The sequence below is a fragment of the Coregonus clupeaformis genome, unplaced genomic scaffold, assembly GCF_020615455.1.
Source record: "Coregonus clupeaformis isolate EN_2021a unplaced genomic scaffold, ASM2061545v1 scaf0010, whole genome shotgun sequence".
In the NCBI taxonomy this organism is placed as follows: Eukaryota; Metazoa; Chordata; class Actinopteri; order Salmoniformes; family Salmonidae; genus Coregonus; species Coregonus clupeaformis.
The window spans coordinates 135589-160073 of record NW_025533465.1 but is presented as its reverse complement, the minus strand read 5'-3'; the positions used below and the strand labels follow the sequence as shown (position 1 = coordinate 160073).

The following is a 24485-nucleotide window of genomic DNA, read 5'->3' as shown; positions in this document are numbered from 1 at the left end:
GAAGGTAGTGGAGCTGTTGCAGTACCTTCATCATGATTTGGCTGTCCGCCCCTCTCACAGAGGTGCCAAATGAGAGTTCTGCATCCAACTGCCAAGTGTATCTGTCAATTTTACATTAGCTGTACTCTTCTCTGGATAACCTTGACAAATGTTGTACTATATTGACAAGGAATTATGCAAACAACTGCACAATAGAACAGATGTATATTTGGACCTTTTAACTTTGTCGTGAAGTAATTAGAACACTTGCATCTCTGTGGAAGTTGTCATTTGCTTTGTAATTTCCTGCTTGTTTTTGTTTCCTCCATCTGCTAATTCCTTGGAAAATTGGCAACTTGGTGTTATGCCATTAATACATCTGTCAGAGCGCATCCCTTAATTGCTACCCACTGATGAATGTTTCTGCTTTGACTCCCGGGAAATGGGCGTGTCTAGACAGGAAGCAGCCATAGCTAGCTCGGCAGCCATAGCTAGCTCACCCACTCAAACACTGTGCCAGACTCAACCAGGAGGACTGGAATCCAACACTTGACTGATGATTACTGGCAAACCCTAAAACATACAGTATAACTTCAAAAACAGCATAACTTTGCATTTCTTAGCTACAGCATGGCTTTAGTTCAGTGGAAAAGAGCTCTGGACTGTACAGTAATTTCTCTCAAGGAATATTCCATAGCCATATCTTTCCAATGCAGAGTTAGGTATGGAGGATTAAATTGTAATTATCAGATACACCATGTGTAATGGAGATGTCGTTATAACTCTAAGTGAATAGGGACAGCCAAATAATGTATATGTATTAGCAGGAGAAAGAGTAACCTCATTAAATCACTGCAGACATTCCAGTAATTACTGAGCCTAGCTGGAGCATCAATACTGACAAGGCCCATGCACAGCATGCAGTAAGAAAGACTACCTTCTGATTTTGTCCCTTAGGCCAGTCCAGATCACTGACTCAGGCAAGAACATCATTGTCTGAGATGAGGATTTAGGCCTGGGCGTGAAAGTGTAAGACTGAAAAGCCACTGTCAAAGCTTTTTTAGAATAATGTGTGGAAGTGTGATTCAGAGTCCTCGTGGTCAGAGAAGTGTCCTGTTTCGAATATATATACAGTGAGGGAAAGAAGTATTTGATCCCCTGCTGATTTTGTACGTTTGTCCACTGACAAAGAAATGATCAGTCTATAATTTTAATGGTAGGTTTATTTGAACAGTGAGAGACAGAATAACAACAAAAAAATCCAGAAAAACGCATGTCAAAAATTTTATAAATTGATTTTCATTTTAATGAGGGAAAGAAGTATTTGATCCCCTGCTGATTTTGTACGTTTGCCCACTGACAAAGAAATCATCAGTCTATAATTTTAATGGTAGGTTTATTTGAACAGTGAGAGACAGAATAACAACAAAAAAATCCAGAAAAACGCATGTCAAAAATGTTATAAATTGATTTGCATTTTAATGAGGGAAAGAAGTATTTGATCCCCTGCTGATTTTGTACGTTTGCCCACTGACAAAGAAATCATCAGTCTATAATTTTAATGGTAGGTTTATTTGAACAGTGAGAGACAGAATAACAACAAAAAAATCCAGAAAAACGCATGTCAAAAATGTTATAAATTGATTTGCATTTTAATGAGGGAAAGAAGTATTTGATCCCCTGCTGATTTTGTACGTTTGCCCACTGACAAATAAATGATCAGTCTATAATTTTTATGGTAGGTTTATTTGAACAGTGAGAGACAGAATAACAACAAAAAAATCCAGAAAAACGCATGTCAAAAATGTTATCAATTGATTTGCATTTTAATGAGGGAAATAAGTATTTGACCCCTCTGCAAAACATGACTTAGTACTTGGGGGCAAAACCCTTGTTGGCAATCACAGAGGTCAGACGTTTCTTGTAGTTGGCCACCAGGTTTGCACACATCTCAGGAGGGATTTTGTCCCACTCCTCCTTGCAGATCTTCTCCAAGTCATTAAGGTTTCGTGGCTGACGTTTGGCAACTCGAACCTTCAGCTCCCTCCACAGATTTTCTATGGGATTAAGGTCTGGAGGCTGGCTAGGCCACTCCAGGACCTTAATGTGCTTCTTCTTGAGCCACTCCTTTGCTGCCTTGGCCGTGTGTTTTGGGTCATTGTCATGCTGGAATACCCATCCACGACTCATTTTCAATGCCCTGGCTGAGGGAAGGAGGTTCTCACCCAAGATTTGATGGTACACGGCCCCGTCCATCGTCCCTTTGATGCGGTGAAGTTGTCCTGTCCCCTTAGCAGAAAAACACCCCCAAAGCATAATGTTTCCACCTCCATGTTTGACGGTGGGGATGGTGTTCTTTGGGTCATAGGCAGCATTCCTCCTCCTCCAAACATGGCGAGTTGAGTTGATGCCAAAGAGCTCAATTTTGGTCTCATCTGACCACAACACTTTCACCCAGTTCTCCTCTGAATCATTCAGATGTTCATTGGCAAACTTCAGATGGGCATGTATATGTGCTTTCCTGAGCAGGGGGACCTTGCGGGCGCTGCAGGATTTCAGTCCTTCACGGCGTAGTGTGTTACCAATTGTTTTCTTGGTGACTATGGTCCCAGCTGCCTTGAGATCATTGACAAGATCCTCCCGTGTAGTTCTGGGCTGATTCCTCACCGTTCTCATGATCATTGCAACTCCACGAGGTGAGATCTTGCATGGAGCCCCAGGCCGAGGGAGATTGACAGTTCTTTTGTGTTTCTTCCATTTGCGAATAATCGCACCAACTGTTGTCACCTTCTCACCAAGCTGCTTGGCGATGGTCTTGTAGCCCATTCCAGCCTTGTGTAGGTCTACAATCTTGTCCCTGACATCCTTGGAGAGCTCTTTGGTCTTGGCCATGGTGGAGAGTTTGGAATCTGATTGATTGATTGCTTCTGTGGACAGGTGTCTTTTATACAGGTAACAAGCTGAGATTAGGAGCACTCCCTTTAAGAGTGTGCTCCTAATCTTAGCTCGTTACCTGTATAAAAGACACCTGGGAGCCAGAAATCTTTCTGATTGAGAGGGGGTCAAATACTTATTTCCATCATTAAAATGCAAATCAATTCATAACATTTTTGACATGCGTTTTTCTGGATTTTTTTGTTGTTATTCTGTCTCTCACTGTTCAAATAAACCTACCATTAAAATTATAGACTGATAATTTCTTTTTCAGTGGGCAAACGTACAAAATCAGCAGGGGATCAAATACTTTTTTCCCTCACTGTATCCTCTTCCTGTCTGTGATGTTTGAATTGTAAAATACTGTATGTATCATATGTGATTACATATTTTTCATAGTAAATACTAATATCATACTATTAGTGACATATACATAATATATTTTTTGTGCTATTTGTTTTAGGAACTGCCTTTGGAGTCCCTATCTTTGATTTGTTAACTGTTCCTCTGTCCCTCTCTCATTGCCCTCCAGCATTTGAGTCCTGGGTGTAACACTATGTAATATAATCTCCAGGCCAACTGACAGGCCAGAGTATTATCACTGTAATGGGTATGTTTGTCACTATACAATCACCAGGCCCATTATACTTGACAATACTTAATCTGTGTACAAATAAACTTCATATAAACTGACAGGCCTTTTATCTCTTATGTTTTTTATTCTGATTCTGATTTGTCGTTCATCACGTTGGTGTCATTCAATTGATTGATTATGAAATGTCAGGTACACTCTACAGTACAGTTATTGCAATCCTCTCTGTCTGACTGTGATGTCTCCATAAAAGTGAAGTGCCTACTCTAACTATGGAAGTATTGATTTTGAACCTATTATTTCTCTACAACTCTGTAGACTGATCAAATCATGCATTGCCAAGTTATTGAAGGTAAAGCTTTGATATAGCTAGTTTTGTTCTCATCCCACAGCATGACTCACTGCCTGGCATGGGTAAAATGCAGTGAAAATCTCTGTTATCTGTCAAGCGCTGCTCATTAGAGTGAAACCAAACGGCGGGCAGCAGAGCATGTCAGATTAAGGACGTGGTGTACTGTAGTTTCACTGGAAGCCCAGCCTTTTCACAGTGGCACGACAACCCACCACTCTCTCTCAGAGCTTCTTGCCTCTCTTTGTCTGAATCGTTTTGACTGGGTGACCTTTGTTTTGTCTCTCCGCTTAATTTATTTATATTTCTGCAGGAGAGTTGAATATATAGGGCTGTGAACCCCTTTTGAGATTATTACAGTGACTCAAGGTAAATCCTTTGTTTTGTCTGGATGCTCAGGATCACCTACTGAATGATGCCTTACATATCAACAATCTCTAAAGGGGCCATTACCCTTTGAACCCAGAGATGCAGTGTTGTGATAAAAGCACACATCTTCAAGTAGCAGGTGAAGCTGCAGGGTCACTGAGAAGAATTAACAGCCAATCTTTAGACCAGGGATCATAAACTAGATTCAACCGCGGGCCAATTTTTTTTCGTGAGTGGATGGTCGGGGGACCGGACCATAATTAAAAATAATTTGTAGACTGCAAATTGACCACCAAAAATAAACTTAGTTCTTGAAATGTTCCGTATTGAATGACATACATGTCTTAAAGTAATGATGGACTGTTGTTTCTCTTTGCATAATATGGACTTGGTCTTTTACCAAATAGGGCTATCTTCTGTATACCCCCCTACCTTGTCACAACACAACTGATTTGGCTCAAATGCATTAAGAAGGAAAGAATTTCCACAAATTAACTTTTAAGAAGGCACACCTGTTAATTGAAATGCATTCCAGGTGACTATCTCATGAAGCTGATTGAGAGAATGCCAAGAGTGTGCAAAGCTGTCATCAAGGCAAAGGGTGGCTATTTGAAGAATCTCAAATATAAAATATATTTTGATTTGTTTAACACTATTTTGGTTACTACATGATTACATTTGTGTTATTTCATCGTTTTGATGTCTTCACTATTATTCTACAATGTAAAAAATAGGAAAAATAAAGAAAAACCCTTGAATGAGTAAGTGTGTCCAAACTTTTGACTGGTAGGGGGGGTGAAATAAAACCACCTACAGGCCAAATTCAGCCCGCTGGCCGCCAGTTGGGGAACCCTGCTTTAGACCCTTAACTTTTAGTAGATTGTTCTAATAATTGCTGTTATAACAAATATCATTCATTCATTTATTTTTCAGGTAAGGTGACACTGAAGTTCCCGATACTTGGAAAAATGGCTTTTAGAGTTCTACCCATTTCAGTTAGTGTTAGGCTAGTGCAGGGATTTTAGTTTTTGCTCTTTCCATGACATAGACTGCATGTGAATCCAGGTGAAAAGCTATGATCCCTTATTGATGTCACTGGTTAAATCCACTTCAATCAGTGTAGATGAAGGGGAGGAGACAGGTTAAAGAAGGATAAACATTTTTTGGGGGGGTATTTTACCCCCTTTTTTCTCCCCAATTTCGTGTTATCCAATTGTGATCCAATTACGATCTTGTCTAATCGCTGCAACTCCCCAACAGGCTCGGGAGAGGCGAAGGTTGAGTCATGCGTCCTCCGAAACATGAACCGCCAAACCGCGCTTCTTAACGCCCGCCCGCTTAACCCGGAAGCCAGCCGCACCAATGTGTCGGAGGAAACACTGTTCAACTGATGACCGAAGTCAGCCTGCAGGCGCCCGGCCCGCCACAAGGAGTCGCTAGAGCGCGATGAGCCAAGTAAAGCCCCCCCGACCAAACCCTCCCCTAACACGGACGACGCTGGGCCAATTGTGCACTGCCCTATGGGACTCCCGGTCACGGACGGTTGTGACACAGCCTGCGATCGAACCCGGGTCTGTAGTGACGGCTCAAGCACTGCGATGCAGTACCTTAGACCGCTGCGCCACTCGGGAGGCCCGCCGCGCCACTCGGAAGGCCTAAAGAAGGATTTTTAAGCCTTGAGACAATTGAGACATGGATCGTGTGTGTGTGCCATTCAGAGGGTGAATGGGCAAGACAAAATATTGAAGTGCCTTTGAACGGGGTATGGTAGTAGCTGCCAGGCGCACCGGTTTGTGTCAAGAACTGCCACGCTGCTGGATTTCTTACGTTCAACAGTTTCCCATGTGTATCAAGAATTGTCGTATTGATGGCGTATTGAATAGAAAGCGGTACAAAACACCTCAAGATAAAAACATAATATTCAAAATCAGTAAGTTAGACTAAATAAAGTCGATAAATGATAAATTGGGCATACTAGAATTGGTCAGTAAAGACGTAAAAGAGTTGAAAGCGAGTCTTCAAATGAGTGACGAAAAAGCTTTGGTAATGGAGAAAGAAACCAAATAATTAAAAGTGACAGTCTCTAAAATGGAAACGGACGTTAGGGAACTAAAATATATATATATATATAGAGGTGAAAGCATAGGAAATGCTTCTGGCAATTAATCTGCTTCTGTTTTGTGGGTGGCACTGTGTGCTGTTTTCGATGGGTGGGTCCTGGCCTCTCGGGGCCTTAGGGATCTGGAGGGACGTGGGTGGGATGCTGATCACTGGGATGACGGCTCAACTTGGGATGGGGAGGGGCTTTAGCGGGGGAATTATTGGAGAACAATTGAAGGGTTACTCCGTAGCAATGCAAATATCACGGTACAGCTATATGGACACTCAATCATTACGGTATTTTTTATTGGTAAATTTACAAACATATATCATGATAAATAGACTTGAAACTTGTATCTCATTATGGTGTATGGTGAAATAAGTATAGCCAGTTATAATTGTAATGGCTTAGCTGATAATAACAAAAGAATAACAATATTTACATGGCTCAAAGAGAAGGAATATAATATCTATTGTATACAGGAAACTCATTCAACAATTCGAGATGAAGTAGCGTGGAAAAAAGAATGGGGGGGCGGGAAAATATACTTCTCCCATGGGCAAAGAAATTCAAAAGGGGTGATGATATTAATTAATAGTAATTTCGATCCGAATGTGCAAATTGTCCAAATAGATACGCAAGGTAGATGGATTATTTTAAATATGTTATTGGACCATAAACAGATATGGCTCATTAACCTTTACGGACCAAATAATGATGATCCACAATTCTTTGACAATATATATAATAAATTATCAAGCCTGCAAGCAACTCAAGACAATATTATTATGGTGGGGGATTATAATACTGTTTGAAATAGCTCAATGGACCGTAAAGGAAATCACACCACAAACAATCACCCACATGCTCTTAAGGAAATTGTGAATGTCATGGATACATTAGAACTAGTAGATATATGGAGGCTTAAATATACTGATCTAGTGAGATATACATGGCGGAGACTGAATCAAGCTAGTCGTCTTGACTTCTTTCTTATCTCATTCTCGTTGGCACCAAAAGTTTAAAAAAGTGTTGATAGGGGACAGAATGCGGTCGGACCATCATATAATAGGCATATACATTACTCTTACTGAATTTCCACGTGGGCGAGGATATTGGAAATGTAATCAAAGCCTATTGGATGATAATTTATTTATAATTAGAACAAAGTAATTTATAACTGACTTTTTCCAACATAACATACGTACAGCGAATCCCCTTATTGTATGGGACTCCTTTAAATGTGCCTTTAGAGGCCATGCAATTCAGTATTCATCTCGAAAACAAAAGCAATTTAGGTCAAAAGAGTTTATACTAAGAAAGGAAATAGAAAGTATAACAGAACAGATAGATGGCAATAAAAACTGTAACATAGAGGCTCAGAATAAATTAGAGGAAAAACTAAAAGAAATGGAGAAACTTATTCAAGAAAGATCAAGTGTAATATATTATAAAAATAAAGCAAACTGGATGGAATATGGGGAAAAATGCACAAAATTCTTTTTTAATCTTCAACATAGGAATGCTACCAAAAAGAACTTAATGAAACTGGTTACAATTGACGGAGTCACCCATAATTCACCAAATGATATTTTGAAGGAAGAAACAAAGTACTTAAAGCATATGTTTTCTTTTCAGTCGCCTCCATCTCCTCTAACTGAAGCTAATTGTAGAGATTTTTTTTCTATTGATAATGTCAAATTAACAGCCACACAGAAAGACTCATTACAGAGGAGGAACTTCTTGAGGCAATTAAAGACTTTAAGTCTGGGAAAACTCCAGGGTTGGATGGCATACCAGTCGAGGTATACCAAACCTTTTTTGATATACTAAGAGGACCGTTATTAGCATGTTTTAACCACTCCTATGTAAATGGTAGATTATCTGACACTCAAGAAGAAGGTCTGATCTCATTATTACTGAAACAGGATACAAGTGGAAAATATAAAGATCCAGTCCATTTACAAAATTGGAGGCCCCTTACACTTCAGTGTTGTGATGCAAAAATCCTAGCAAAATGTATAGCGCATAGAATTAAAAAGGTATTGTCGGATATTATTCATTCTAATCAGACAGGTTTTTTACATGGAAGATACATTGGAGATAATATAAGGCAAGTATTGGAAATAATAGAACACTATGGAAAATATGGGAAACCAGGCCTGCTATTCATAGCAGACTTCGAAAAGGACATTTGATAAAATTCGACTGAGGTTTGCCTGGAGCATTTCAATTTTGGAGAATCTCTTATAAAATGGGTCAAAATCATGTATAGTAACCCTAGGTGTAAAATAGTAAATAATGGCTATTTCTCAGAAAGTTTTAAACTGTCAAGAGGAGTGAAACAAGGTTGTCCACTATCGTCCTATCTATTTATTGTGGCCATCGAGATGTTAGCTATTAAAATCAGATCCAATAATAATATCAGAGGATTAGAAATACAGGGCTTAAAAACAAAGGTGTCATTGTACGCTGATGATTCATGTTTTCTTTTAAATCCACAACTAGAATCCCTCCACAGCCTCATAGAGGATCTAGATACATTTTCTAACCTCTCTGGATTACAACCAAATTATGACAAATGTACTATATTACATATTGGATCACAAAAAAATACAATTTTTACATTACCATGTAGTTTATCAATAAAATGGTCTGATGGTGATGTGGATATACTCGAATACATATCCCAAAGGAAATAAATGATCTCACTTCAATACATTTTAATAGAAAGTTAGCAAAAATAGATAAGATCTTACTACCATGGAAAGGAAAATACCAGTCAATTTGTGGAAAAATCACCCTGATTAACTCTTTAGTATTATCCCAGTTTACCTATTTGCTTATGGTCTTGCCTACGCCTAGCGAACAGTTTTTTAAATTATATGAGAAAAAAATATTCAATTTTATTTGGAACGGCAAGCCAGACAAAATTAAAAGGGCATATTTATATAATGAATATGAATTCGGAGGACAGAAATTATTAAATATTAAAGCATTAGACCTATCACTAAAAGCTTCAGTCATACAAAAGTTATACTTAAACCCGAACTGGTTCTCAAGCAAATTAGTAAGATTGTCTCACCCAATGTTCAAGAAAGGCCTTTTTCCCTTTATTCAGATTACAACAACTCATTTGCAGTTATTTGAAAAGGAAATCATCTCCCAAATATCACTATTTCTAAAACAAGCCAATTTAATCATCCAGAAACGACAGAACAAATAATGCAACAAATATTGTGGTTAAATTCAAATATACTAATTGACAAAAAACCTTTATTTTTTGACAGAATGTTTAAAAAAGGTATAATCTTCGTAAATGATATCATCGGTAGGACTGGTGGAGTTATGTCGCACATGCAGCTAACAAAAACATATGGAAATGTCTGCTCTACCCAAAATTACAACCAAATAATTGCAGCCTTACCGCAAAAGTGGAAGAGGAAAGTGGAAGGGGGAGAAAGTAAGGAACTTGTCTGTCGGCCTTGCATTAAAGAACATAATTGGTTAAGGAAAACTGTGCTAAATAAAAAAGTATATCAGTTTCACTTAAGGACCAAAGGATTGACAGCCATCCCATATAGATTGCAAAATAGTTGGGAAGAGATCTTTGACGTACCGATCCCATGGCATAGTGTTTATGAACTGACACGCAAAATGACACCGGATTCAAAAATTAGAATCTTTCAATTTAAATTATTATATAAAATTCTTGCTACCAATAGAATGGATACAATCTTCCCAGCTCTGCAGATTTTGCTGTGAAGAGACAGAATCATTAGATCATTTGTTTTGGTTCTGTCCATTTGTAGCTTGTTTTTGGACACAGGTCCAGGAATGGCTAAAGGATTGCAATATTTACCTGGAGCTAACCTTGCAGATAGCATTACTGGGTGATCTGAAAAGCCATAGTCAATCGATCAATAATATAATAATACTTTTAGCAAAAATGTTTATTTTTAATTCACAATCTGTAGAAGCAATGAGAATAGAAAGGTTCAGAACTTTTGTAAAACATCACAGTACGGTTGAAATATATATGGCAAATAGAAATCCTATATGGATGGTGTTAAGAGATAGATGGGAGGTATTGAATAGAGTTGAAGGATGGGACTAATAACAAATAACAACAAATAATAACAAAGATAGCTAATAATGTAAGCATACTGTGTCCATAATAAGTATATAGGTTGTATGTTGGGAGCTTTTGGGAAAGAGCACAGTTAGAAAGATATGGCATATAGAAGCAAACCGGATGGACATCATGAAAATGATCGGAGAGGTTGAGAGTAGAAGAAGTTCAGGAGCAAAAAAATAAATAAATAATATATATATATAATAGAATTATTGTAAAATTAACTCTGTCCATAAGGTGTAGATAGTAAGTATAGATCGGAAGTAGAGGCCTGGGCATTGTTGTTCACTAATTTACTCCAAGTAGGGAAATGAATGGCGGGGTTGAAAAGTAATAAAGGGCAGTATATATATAAAAAACATGGGGGATTAGAAGTGATGCAGACAATTACATTGATAGAAGATACAATCTATCTGCAATATTAAGCTGATCCACCCCCCAAAAAAATAAATAAATAAAAAAATAGAATTGTCCACCACCCAAAGGACATCCAGCCAACTTGACACAACTGTGGGAAGCATTGGAGTCAACATGGGCCAGCACCGGTGTGGAACGCTTTCAACTTCTTGCAGAGTCCGTGCCCCGACGAATTGAGGTTGTTCTGAGGGCAAAGGGGTGTTTTGTACAATCGGTGAATGTGATGGTGTCTCAATGTAATTAAGGTATGAAATGATTGTTATTTTCAAATACAATCTTTTTTGGGGGCTTAGTTGTGGTCAATTTGCATTGTACAAATTATTATAATTATGTTCCGGCCCCCCGACCATCCGCTCCGTCAAAAATTGTCCCGCAGCTGAATCTAGTTGCCTACCGCTGGGCTAATGTTTAAGCTGACTCAAACTCTCACCCTTCAGCATCACTGCTTCAAAGACAGGGATTCCCTCTCAAGTGCTGCTCACACTTTATCCATTAGGCATCACGGGAATATCAACTCCTTTTCCTTTAGGCCTAAGTGTTCCTTACCATGCACAGTACATCTATGTTTTAGTGTTATTTGTATGCAAGGAACATGGGCAGCTCCTCTGTTTCCTGTTGAGAATAAGACATCCGTAGGGGAGCGATCCACTCTGCCAAGAGAGAGCTCCACTCAGAGCCAGTGTCAGCTGGGTTGAGTTGAATAGCGCTTTATTCACTCTCCCCCTCTCCCCCTTGTGGGTCTGGCAGGTGCCTTCCTAGAAGGGAAACACATTTAAACAGCTCTGCTCTGGCTAAGTTTCCCATGGTAGGCTACCGCTTGTAAAGGTTCCCTACATGCAGGCAGGAAAAGTGAAAGCACTGTGCACTGATCCAATGAAAAAGACTAAAGCAAAGGAATAGGGAAATACTGGCTTAAAACATCTCCTTGCTGGGTAAAAGTGGGAAGAGGGAAATGTATGCTCTTTGTCAACTGGTTTGATTGTATGCAGCAAAGCCATTGTTGAACTCCATTCCTCTCCAGTCCTAAAGGCTCTTATAGTTTCAGACATCCTTGTGAAATGCTTTTCGCTTCCTGATTAGAAGAACCAGTCATGGAGTTCTTGCCATAGAGCTATTACAGGATTTAGAAGTACTTCAAGTCAAGTTCAAGAGCACTGCAGTCTGAGGACTTCCATGGAAATGCCCTCTGAGTCTTTGTTCAAACAATTAGTGATTTGCCAGAATAAGCAACTTCCTCTCCTAAACAGAAAGGGGTCTGTTGGAACCAGTGTGTGAACCAGGTGTGGAATGGAAAATTGGTAGAATGGAAGATTTGCTCTCTTTTCCTGTCCTTTGTAAGAGTCCTATTGCCTGAACATTCATATAGGGAGGAAGCAAGCCATCTCTTAGGGCTGTCCTCTATTCTCCCCATTATGGTATTAGTGATCATTAGGGAATCGTGGCGTGCTGGTTCCCATGTAAAGGACCAGTCGCACCATGAAGCTTTTCACCACTACCCACCCCCTTACATCACTTATCTTTCCCATGTAAAATCTCTACAACAACATCAAGATGTACTGTACATACAGTGTCCATTTTTATAGCAAGATGCACTTTCCTGCTGGCCTGAAACAGAAGTGCATGTTCAGGTGTCTAAAACAGGCATCAAACATCACACAATCTTGTTTTTCTTTCCACAGGTCATCGCTGACCTGCCCTCATTGTCATAAACAGAGCAATACATTTGATCCTTTCCTCTGCATCTCACTTCCCATCCCTCTCCGCCACACCAGGTAAGTACTATCCCTGTTAGTGCACCAACCATACAGAATACACAACCATGCAACACATCACACCACACCATGGTACTACGTGCAGCTATTTTGAGACATCCGTCAGTGAGAGTCAAAGCCGTAGGTACAGACGTAGAAATACAATGTAGACAAGACTCAAGCACTGGTGTCTTTTTAACGTCCCTTTCAGTCCTCTAGAGGCTCATAATATTAGAGAGATGGATAAAGATCTGGAGTAGCACAGAGGAACAATAAACCTGGCTGAGATGGAGTGGACTTGAAGCCCAGAGGAAAGCCCTGAGGAGCACCACCTCAGAAACCAGGAACAATGTCACATTCACGCCCAGGTCTCAAAGATCACTCCGTCCCTGCTTGGCTGCGGTTAGCCTGTTCAGGAAATCAATTTTGAAGGATTTAGTCCCCACCCCCAAGCCCTTACTCTACAAGCACCTACACCCTCTCATTAATTTTGCTTTGTGAAGACTTTGACACCCTAGTTTTTTGTTAAAAGCAGGAGTTAATGTTTCCTCTCACACACCGCCTGACCAACCCTAAGTCAAAACAATATGAAGGAGAAAGGTTCTCATCTTTATTCTCCAGTGCAGATGGAGGAGTTGTCCTAATTAGAGAAGATGATTTAGAGTCCGGCGATGAGCTTAACACCATCTCAGATTCCTGGGCTGGGGTGTCATAGATAGTGTCCTCCCACACTCCCATTGAGGTACCAGGGTGTGCCTAGCAAATTCAACAGCCCAACACACACTCATCTGTCCAATCCTATACCACAACTGGACACTACAATGTTGATCTCATACTGTAGATCCTCATTCATACTGAGCATCCAACGTAAAGATAGAATCCATTGTCGCTACATTAATTTGAGAGTGGTTACATATTTCCAGCCCCATCCCTTAGCTTTTTAGCGATACAGGAGCGGGGAGAACGCTTTGTTATTGTTTCAATTAAGGATTCTAGCTTCAACAGGAATTCTTTAGAGCTCTCTATTTGTGACACATACAGTCATTGAAATAGTACTCAGTCTCTTTGGAGCAACTAGAGTGTCAATAAAAGTTAAGGCTAGGCAGAACACCCTCATAGGGTAATCTTTTCCCCTTAATCATATCACAATCAACTTTTACCAGTTGAATGTAGACACAAATATAATACACTGCTCAAAAAAATAAAGGGAACACTAAAATAACACATCCTAGATCTGAATGAATGAAATAATCTTATTAAATACTTTTTTCTTTACATAGTTGAATGTGCTGACAACAAAATCACACAAAAATTATCAATGGAAATCAAATGTATCAACCCATGGAGGTCTGGATTTGGAGTCACCCTCAAAATTAAAGTGGAAAACCACACTACAGGCTGATCCAACTTTGATGTAATGTCCTTAAAACAAGTCAAAATGAGGCTCAGTAGTGTGTGTGGCCTCCACGTGCCTGTATGACCTCCCCTACAATGCCTGGGCATGCTCCTGATGAGGTGGCGGATGGTCTCCTGAGGGATCTCCTCCCAGACCTGGACTAAAGCATCCGCCAACTGCTGGACAGTCTGTGGTGCAACGTGGCGTTGGTGGATGGAGCGAGACATGATGTCCCAGATGTGCTCAATTGGATTCAGGTCTGGGGAACGGGCGGTCCATAGCATCAATGCCTTCCTCTTGCAGGAACTGCTGACACTCCAGCCACATGAGGTCTAGCATTGTCTTGCATTAGGAGGAACCCAGGGCCAACCGCACCAGCATATGGTCTCACAAGGGGTCTGAGGATCTCATCTCGGTACCTAATGGCAGTCAGGCTACCTCTGGCGAGCACATGGAGGGCTGTGCGGCCCCCAAAGAAATGCCACCCCACACCATGACTGACCCACCGCCAAACCGGTCATGCTGGAGGATGTTGCAGGCAGCAGAACGTTCTCCACGGCGTCTCCAGACTCTGTCACGTCTGTCACATGTGCTCAGTGTGAACCTGCTTTCATCTGTGAAGAGCACAGGGCGCCAGTGGCAAATTTGCCAATCTTGGTGTTCTCTGGCAAATGCCAAACGTCCTGCACGGTGTTGGGCTGTAAGCACAACCCCCACCTGTGGACGTCGGGCCCTCGTACCACCCTCATGGAGTCTGTTTCTGACTGTTTGAGCAGACACATGCACATTTGTGGCCTGCTGGAGGTCATTTTGCAGGGCTCTGGCAGTGCTCCTCCTGCTCCTCCTTGCACAAAGGCGGAGGTAGCAGTCCTGCTGCTGGGTTGTTGCCCTCCACGGCCTCCTCCACGTCTCCTGATGTACTGGCCTGTCTCCTGGTAGCGCCTCCATGCTCTGGACACTACGCTGACAGACACAGCAAACCTTCTTGCCACAGCTCACATTGATGTGCCATCCTGGATGAGCTGCACTACCTGAGCCACTTGTGTGGGTTGTAGACTCCGTCTCATGCTACCACTAGAGTGAAAGCACCGCCAGCATTCAAAAGTGACCAAAACATCAGCCAGGAAGCATAGGAACTGAGAAGTGGTCTGTGGTCACCACCTGCAAAACCAGTCCTTTATTGGGGGTGTCTTGCTAATTGCCTATAATTTCCACCTGTTGTCTATTCCATTTGCACAACAGCATGTGAAATGTATTGTCAATCAGTGTTGCTTCCTAAGTGGACAGTTTGATTTCACATAAGTGTGATTGACTTGGAGTTACATTGTGTTGTTTAAGTGTTCCCTTGATTTTTTTGAGCAGTGTACTTTTTTGTATTAAAATATTTCTGAAATATTTTATAAACATATGCAAATGAGGGAAACCTACCATTAAAATGATAGACTGATCATGTCTTTGTCAGTGGGCAAACGTACAAAATCAGCAGGGGATCAAATACTTTTTTCCCTCACTGTACATATGAATACATATCCTTTAAAAAAATATATTTCCCTGTATTACTTTCCAACCCCACCACCCATTCCCTAATTGGAGTAAACAACAACGCTTAGGCCTCTACTTCCAGCTTATACATACTATATACATTTTAATGGACACAGTCAATTTTACAATAATTCTATTTTGCTTGTTTCTACATCTTGATTGGAGTCCACCTGTGGTAAATTCAATTGATTGGACATGATTTGGAAAGGCACACACCTGTCTATATAAGGTCCCACAGTCGAGGGAGAGATGAACGGAGTAAAGTACAGACAGATCCTTGATGAAAACCTGCTCCAGAGCGCTCAGGACCTCAGACTGGGCCAAGGTTCACCTTCCAACAGGACAACGACCTTAAGCACACAGCCAAGACAACGCAGGAGTGACTTCAGGACAAGTCTCTGAATGTCCTTGAGTGGCCCAGCCAGAGCCCTGAATTGAACCCGGTCGAATATCTCTGGAGAGACCTGAAAATAGCTGTGCAGCGACGCTCCCCATCCAACCTGACAGAACTTGAGAGGATCTGCAAAGAAGAATGGGAGAAACTCCCCAAATACAGGTGTGCCAAGCTTGTAGCGTCATACCCAAGAAGACTCAAGGCTGTAATCATTGCCAAAGGTGCTTCAACAAAGTACTGAGTAAAGTAAAATTTGCTAACATTTCTAAAAACCTGTTTTTGCTTTGTCGTTATGGGGAACTGTGTGTAGATTGATGAGAAAAAAACAACAATTGAATATATTTTAGAATAAGGCTGTAACGTAACAAAATGTGGAAAAAGTCAAGGGGTCTGAATACTTTCCGAATGAACTGTAGATTAATAATGTCATTTCAGCCTGTGGTGCCTGGCCTTAAGCAAACCTTTATGCTACTTGGAGAATCGTTTTTAAAAACCTAGCTCTAACAAACAGCTTGACAGGCAAACTTTATATCATTGCCTCATCTGTTTTACTTTTAGCTAATGGCATTGAATACTGTAGACAGTTATGAAAGGAAGAAACAGATGGTTTGCCTTTTAAGATTTTGTACATGGCTGCCCATGTAAGACAAAAGGTAGAATCTACAAAACTATCTCCATAAACCCTAACACAAACTAAAGTGCAGACAGAAATGTGTTCCCACATGTCATATATACAGTATGTGGTTAGTTATGATCTAGTGTGTTAACCAATGTGGCAGAGTCTACAAAGTTATGACATGGACCCATATTGATGTTGTACCCTAATGGACTGAGTGGTATGGCAGGCGTCTCCATTTAAACACATTAACTTCACTAAATGAGCTACTCATTACAGATCAGAATGTTATTACTATGAAGATCCTTCAGAGATCTTGTTGTATAATGTTCCTGTCCTCCTGAGGAAAAGGTTTGCGATTCATTATGATGATTGATTCAGCTTTGTACTCAGAGTCGGGAGAGCTAAACCTCTAAAAGGTGTTCTCGGGATGTAGCCACTGCATTTGCAGTAGCTTAGTATAATCATAGACTCAGATTACCATTCGATTGAGGGCTTTAGTTGAGTATTCAGTCACTGGGAATTGAATTTCCATAATAGGTATTGGGTGCATCATGTAACGTTATAGATTGTTAATTATCCCTATGCCTGCCTTTCTAGTTCTGAGCTGTTGAGTGTGTGGGGATGTTTTGCCGCTCCCAGAATGGTTCCAAACAAGGTAATTAGTATGAATTAGGAACGATTACCTGCTCAGAGCACCATTAATTAACTACTGCCTTCACTGTTTGTGTCTTGAGAACCGTGATAATATCAGGCACTGTTTTGGTGTTCCGACTGCCTAGTCAAAGGCAGATGAAGGAATGGACTCTGTACACAGGTGCGCTGCGTCTGTGCATAGATATGAGCACAGATTGCATGACCGCTTCATACCCCTTACTATGGCATATGCTGAGAATCCTTGACAGCCAGTGTAGAGGTTACCCTGAGTCCAGACAGCAGGGGATCTCACAGCTCAACACCCTTTACTTACGTAAGTGATAATGCCAGAGAAGCCGGTGTTTGGAGTGTTGTTAGGCCCTAGACAAAGTTGAGGGCCAGCAAACCGTGTCAATATACCCTCCAAACACCAGCTTCGAGGGCATTATCACTTTTATACAATGGGTTACCAACATATTCAAATAATGATTGACATATTTTCATTAAAAACGTTATTTTGATTAATTTATTCATTCTATTTCATCCTTCCACAAGATATAGTCCCGACGCAAATCTAGGGTTGCTACCTAAGCCGGCTGGTCGTTCTATCGGTTTGGTTGCCAGAGACAAGACCCAGTCGTTCAGTCTTTTTGTTCTGTATCCAGTCGTTCGTTCTAAATATTCCATTGCCATATTGGTTGGCAACGATCTTATCCCTTGCTTGCTAGCTAGCCAACTACGGCTAACTGACAGTCACGTCAAACAGTGCAGCCAGAATAACAACAAAGTAGCTGCATTTGCATTTGTTTAAGCTGTTTTCTAGTGACATTTATTTGGATACATCCTTAAGAATGAGCTAATGATGTGCGATTTCACCTGGCATAGAACATGTGCTAACACAATCACTTCAAACTGAAGCTGGAAAGACTTCAAACTAGCTGCACTTCGTTTCGTTTGACCTGTTTTCGATTGATAGTTCTTTGTATATATCCATAAAAATGATGCTGATTCATGATTTAGACTGGCTGAGAAAAGCTGCCTGTCTGTCTCATCCCGACTCCCAACACGTTCATTACTATGGGACAGCTGGAGATCGAATTTGAATATTGAAACAATGTTGCAAACGTCGGAATGTTAGTCTAAAATAAATTTGAGATAATGTCTAGATACTTTTTATAGTGGAGATCAAGTTTATAAATTGCCTGGCTGGACTGATGAGACAGTGGATTGTGCAGTCAGATGGAACAGAGTAAATAGGCATTTTAAAGTCATAGATTTAGCCGGTGGTAACTTGTGGAATAGACACCGGCTGGAATGCGGTTTTAACCAATCAGCATTCAGGATTAGACCCACCCATTGTATAATACTATATATCCCCCACTGCTGTGTGTTCTCGGTCCCCATGTGTGATAATGCCTGTGTGCTGGCAGTGGCATCGCTCACTATCTTTATCATGTTAAACCTTCTCCATGGTGGATTATAGAGCAGGTCAGCAACAAGACATCACAAAACTCACTTTACCCAGTGGTCTCAGTCTACCACTAGGGTATGGTTTCTTTCTACTTTTTTGTATTATATTTTACCAGGTTAGTCTCATTGTGATAAAAAATCTATTTTGCAAGAGAGACCTGGCCAGAAAGCAGCACAGAAAGTTTCAAACATTTTCAACAAAAAACACAAAACACTACTGTTTAAAACATCAGTTTACACATTGAACAGGCACATTTGTTTTGGGAGGGGTGGTTCAACTAGGGGTCAAGACATTGACAGCCCCCTAAACCATTTTCCACCATAACTTTTACCCTAGCTTTAAAATCATTTAAGGAGACAAGCACCTGAAGTTTCATGTCCTTTTGTAGCTTGTTCCAAGTAGAGGGGATAGAGTATTGGAACACTTTTTAACCTAGCACTGTACGGGCCTTAGGCACCGCCAATGAGATACAGTCCTGCGAGCGTAGGTGATAATTGTCCTTAGTCTGCTGGACAATGTAGGTACACAGGTACATGGGAGCGGTCTCAGTATGGCCTTGTAAATAACAACATACCAATGACTTAGTCTCTGAAGAGCTAAGGAAGGCCAGCCCACTCTGGTGTAGAGGGTACAATGATGGGTGAAAGCATTGGAGTTTGTAACAAACCTCAGCGCCCCATGGTACACAGTGTCCAGCATATGTAATGACGCCACAGGGGCAAACATTTACAACGTATCACCATAGTCGATTACAGGCAAAAAGGTAGTGGAAACAAGTCTCTTTCTCGCTTCAAAAGAAAAGATTGAGCCTGAGCTTTTTCACAAGACCATCAATATGAGTTGTACTTATGTAAGCATGGACTATCCACTGTAAGGAGAAAACAGTCTTGACCAGCTTTATGCCTCATTAGTGTCTGTAGAATAGAGGTACTGTACACTCGGGGCCTCCCGCCTATGTCATTTTGTCATTGGCTCCCATATCTCTCTTTCTCAGAGGATTAGGCTGACTTGCTGAGTGGTGTGTCCACTCGGCTGACTACAGTCCTCACATAGACACTCACAGGTGAATCACAGGGCACATACAGTGGGGAAAAAAAGTATAGTCAGCCACCAATTGTGCAAGTTCTCCCACTTAAAAAGATGAGAGAGGCCTGTAATTTTCATCATAGGTACACGTCAACTATGACAGACAAAATGAGGGGAAAAAAATCCAGAAAATCACATTGTATGATTTTTAATGAATTTATTTGCAAATTATGGTGGAAAATAAGTATTTGGTCACCTACAAACAAGCAAGATTTCTGGCTCTCACAGACCTGTAACTTCTTCTTTAAGAGGCTCCTCTGTCCTCCACTCGTTACCTGTATTAATGGCACCTGTTTGAACTTGTTATCAGTATAAAAGACACCTGTCCACAACCTCAAACAGTCACACTCCAAACTCCACTATGGCCAAGACCAAAGAGCTGTCAAAGGACACCAGAAACAAAATTGTAGACCTGCACCAGGCTGGGAAGACTGAATCTGCAATAGGTAAGCAGCTTGGTTTGAAGAAATCAACTGTGGGAGCAATTATTAGGAAATGGAAGACATACAAGACCACTGATAATCTCCCTCGATCTGGGGCTCCACGCAAGATCTCAACCCCATAGAAAATCTTTGGAGGGAGTTGAAAGTCCGTGTTGCCCAGCGACAGCCCCAAAACATCACTGCTCTAGAGGAGATCTGCATGGAGGAATGGGCCAAAATACCAGCAACAGTGTGTGAAAACCTTGTGAAGACTTACAGAAAACGTTTGACCTGTGTCATTGCCAACAAAGGGTATATAACAAAGTATTGAGAAACTTTTGTTATTGACCAAATACTTATTTTCCACCATAATTTGCAAATAAATTCATAAAAAATCAGACAATGTGATTTTCTGGATTTCTTTTTCTCATTTTGTCTGTCATAGTTGATGTGTACCTATGATGAAAATTACAGGCCTCTCTCATCTTTTTAAGTGGGAGAACTTGCACAATTGGTGGCTGACTAAATACTTTCTTTCCCCACTGTATCTCTTCAGTGTAGTGTTTTTCGACAAGCCATTATGTCCCTTTACCCTGCCTATGTCAGCACTGCCTCTCCTTGCATACGGAGCCAGAGAGGTCAGAGCCAAGTGCTCAGCTTTAAAAATGCATCGGCCCACAATACAGATTCCATTATTTCTTACATTTACCGGTACATTTTAGTCATTTAGCAGACGCTCTTATCCAGAGCGACTTACAGTTAGTGAGTCTCTCTCTCTCTCTCTCTCTAGGCCTCTGTGTGTAACTCTGGTCTTCAGTACGAAGTGCCAGAGATACCTGCGTATCGGGCTGGCTGTGCCTCTCTTTGGCTCGATGGCCTTTCTGAGAAGGATGTTGGCGGACGAGGGGAAGATCTCCCCAGACCAGGTAGGTGATCTTGTCGCACTCTTCTTGATGATGCACACCATCCTCAGATTCACTCTCACTCCATTTTCCAAGTCTCTGATTAAATAAGATAGATACTCTTGCTATCTCTCGCTCTCTCTCTCTTCCTCTCTCCCTCTTTCCTTCAGGTGATCCTGACAGAGATATACACCACAGGCTTTCAGCGCTCCTTCTTTGATGAGGAGGATCTGACGTACATAGCCGAGACTGACATCATCTATGCCTTCCAGGCCCCGCCCCTATACATCAGAGGAGGCTCTGCACGATTCTCAGGTAACCATAGCAACAACTACGTATTCCAGGGACATTCAGATCAGTATAATCACTATCATCCAAGATCATCCAATAGAATCTGTCCCTTTTCCATTTCAGTCCCATGGTGAAATAAGCCTTTCTCAGTCAAGAGCATACGGAGGTACTGTATTAACAGAATGGGATGTACAACCGCTGTGAAATACCAAGGTATTATGTGAAAGTCTGTCCTTCCTCTGGTGGTGATCATTAAATGTTCTTTGTACTATAGTTTTTACCCTAACTGTGCACTGTTGGCACAAGCCTACCAAACATCAGGATGAACAACTGCTGAGGAGAAATGCATTGCTTCTTTTTTAACAAGATAATGAATGACCTTGCTGTGAGTAAACAGACACACACACATTTGTTTGTATACTTCGGGTCTGATAGATTCCATGAGCAATGTAGAATAAGAAGTCCTTGGGGAACATGTGTGCTTAAAACACATTTCAAACACATTTTCAGTATAACTCTAATGCTCAGATCTACTCAAACCACCATTATTTTCACGAAGATTTGCTGTCATCGAATGATTTATGTTTGAAGTATCTCTCCTCTATAATTGTACTGATGATGTGAAGGGCAAACAGACATTGTTCACAGAAGCCAGATGTGTGGATAGTTTCCCCACATTTTTCACCCTGTGTTTAGGAGAGTAGAAAGGGGAAACTGCTTGCTGTTGTCCCTGAAAATGAGACTTTTTTGCATCAACAATGGGCAAAGTGATTGGAGGAATCTCTGTCTCTCCTTTATCATCTTTGGTTAGACCACACATAATCGACTACTGTCGTAAGGGAGTCTCTTGGCAGTTTAATTGGTCTACACACACACACACACACACACACACACACACACACACACACACACAGTCAGACACTGAATCCTCCTGGGATGTTTTATCAGACTGTGTGCGTAGTGGGGTTGAGATGGAGAGGCCTTTCTCACCACCTCCCTGCTGAACAGAGCATCCTCATCTTCATGCACATACAGTCTGTTAACAGAACTCAAACTCACTGTTACACAATGAATACTGAGTAATCATTTTGTAATCATTATCTATCTGGCCTAAAGCTGACGGGCATGAAATGTGGTACTGTACTGACGGAGGAGGCTTCGCCTCAGCTTATACCTCATTGGGCTGTGTAATGTGCCTCTTTAAATCATGATGAGATGATCCCTGCTCGTAAACTTTTATGGTCACTGCTGCTAATGGAAGGTACATTTTGTGTACTTGAAATCAATATGCGTTTAGTGATCATGCACCGCAAGTACATTTAACTATGAATGGTGATGGTGTGGGAATGGAGTCGTGTCTGTTCTTCTCCAGAACAGTGTCGGCATTGATTTAAGAGATTCCTCTACTATACCACTCCAGTATTACTCCCTATGTTACATAGAGCATACTTTACTCACTACTTCTCTCAGTATGAAAAGAACGTGGGACTCTACAGAGCTCTGTTCAGCCTCTCTGCTTGAAAGAAATCCTTTCAGTTTAAATCAGACAGAAAAATAGTGTGGCTTTAGGTTTTGTATTTAATGCATCAATCGAGCCTGATTACTTTTTTTCAGACACCCCCCAAGAATAGTCATAAAAGGTTGAAGAATGTAGGGAGCTTTAGAAAGGAGCACCATGTCCCTCCTGCAGTCACTTTGGGTTAATTGGGTACAACAATATGTAGAAGTAAAAAGCTAAATTCTATGGTACAGGGATTATATCTCAAAATACCATGTTCTTACCGGGGGTCTCATTAGAACCAAGAGTACCCTTCTTGCCTCTTTCATTTATCAGTTTTGTTGAGGAATGGTTATCACAGGTCCTGTCCTTAGGTATGTAATTAGAACACACATATGATACTGCATGCATGGTTCCTCTTTATCAAGGCTCGTTTTCTAATTGCTTGACCATTTGCTAATGCACAGGAAATACATCTAGTAGCTAGTGGTGTTTTCGCTACTTTTACTTCTATAGCGTTACTTTTTGACCTAGTTAGTTCAACAAACTTGATAGACTTACTTTCACCAGCATACATTTATAGGCTTGCTTTAGTGTATGTGTCACAGGCTGCCCCCACGTTTGCCAAGAGTTTGTAGGCTTAGGGACAGGTGGTATGTGGACACAGTTATCAAGTGTCTGTGAGAGAAGAGGGCAGCAATTGACAGCATTGGTCAGGTACAGGGCTGGCAGTGTCTTTGAGGAAATTAGTCCCTAAAGACTGACCAGACAGCAGCTAATTTCACCACAGCTTCTGGGTCAGGAGGACTGCCATAATGCCTCTATAGCTGGAAGTTAAAGTTTTTAAAGTGTTCATGTTCGGCCTTGCTCTTCTTACAGAAAACCTGAGCTCGTCTGAATTGTATAATAACTCCTAGACAGAGATGTTCAACACTGTAATGTTGCAGGCTTGTGCTTTGACAAACTGGATATGTCTGACTACCTAGACTGTCTGAATAAAGTGTCTCAGGTACCAATAGAATCTGTCAAGCTGAGGCATCAACTGAAATGAATTGTAGCACTTACTGTATGGCAAAAAAAAACAAGAGCCTTGGCACCATGCTACAGTACATTAGTTGGTGAATTCAGAGAGTGACTCACTTTAAACACATCAGCGATTGGCTGTCACTAATGGCTATCACTAAATGTCCTAGAAACTTGGTTATGTTCAAATTCATAAATATGTGAAGCAGGGGCTGTCCACCTCTGTTTGACACACAGCCTATCAGTAAAGTCACTTCACACCTTGATGAGCATTTTCATTTGGTGCTTGGAGATTGAGTAATTGAGCCGCTGTCAACAAGGTTTACATGAACTATCTACAATGTATGGAATCTCCCAGTGTGGCGCAAAAGATTAATGAGAGATGATGGTGTCTGGGAGTATGTTTCCTCCTGCCTGACCTTTCATGGCATGGTGAAATATGAAGAGAGGTGTAAGCACTTCCAATGTCAGTTTATGTAAACATTGCTTCTGTACCCACAGAGCTCCATTGTCAAGGCAATTCTCATAGAAGTATCTTATTTCACATTCAGTGAAGTGCATCATACACACAGATAACAGGT

The 24485-nt window shown here is 41.0% G+C and overlaps 1 protein-coding gene across 1 annotated transcript in view; it reads left to right on the top strand.

Annotated features, from left to right (window-relative positions):
• Window positions 1-24485, top strand: part of LOC121551062 (ubiquitin carboxyl-terminal hydrolase 43-like) — a 126374-nt gene that overhangs the window by 49650 nt on the left and 52239 nt on the right. The window contains exons 4-6 of the mRNA XM_045212381.1: window positions 12556-12648; window positions 20981-21116; window positions 21263-21407. Coding sequence (XP_045068316.1) covers window positions 12556-12648; window positions 20981-21116; window positions 21263-21407 — 374 coding nt within the window. The remainder of the gene's footprint in view (window positions 1-12555; window positions 12649-20980; window positions 21117-21262; window positions 21408-24485) is intronic.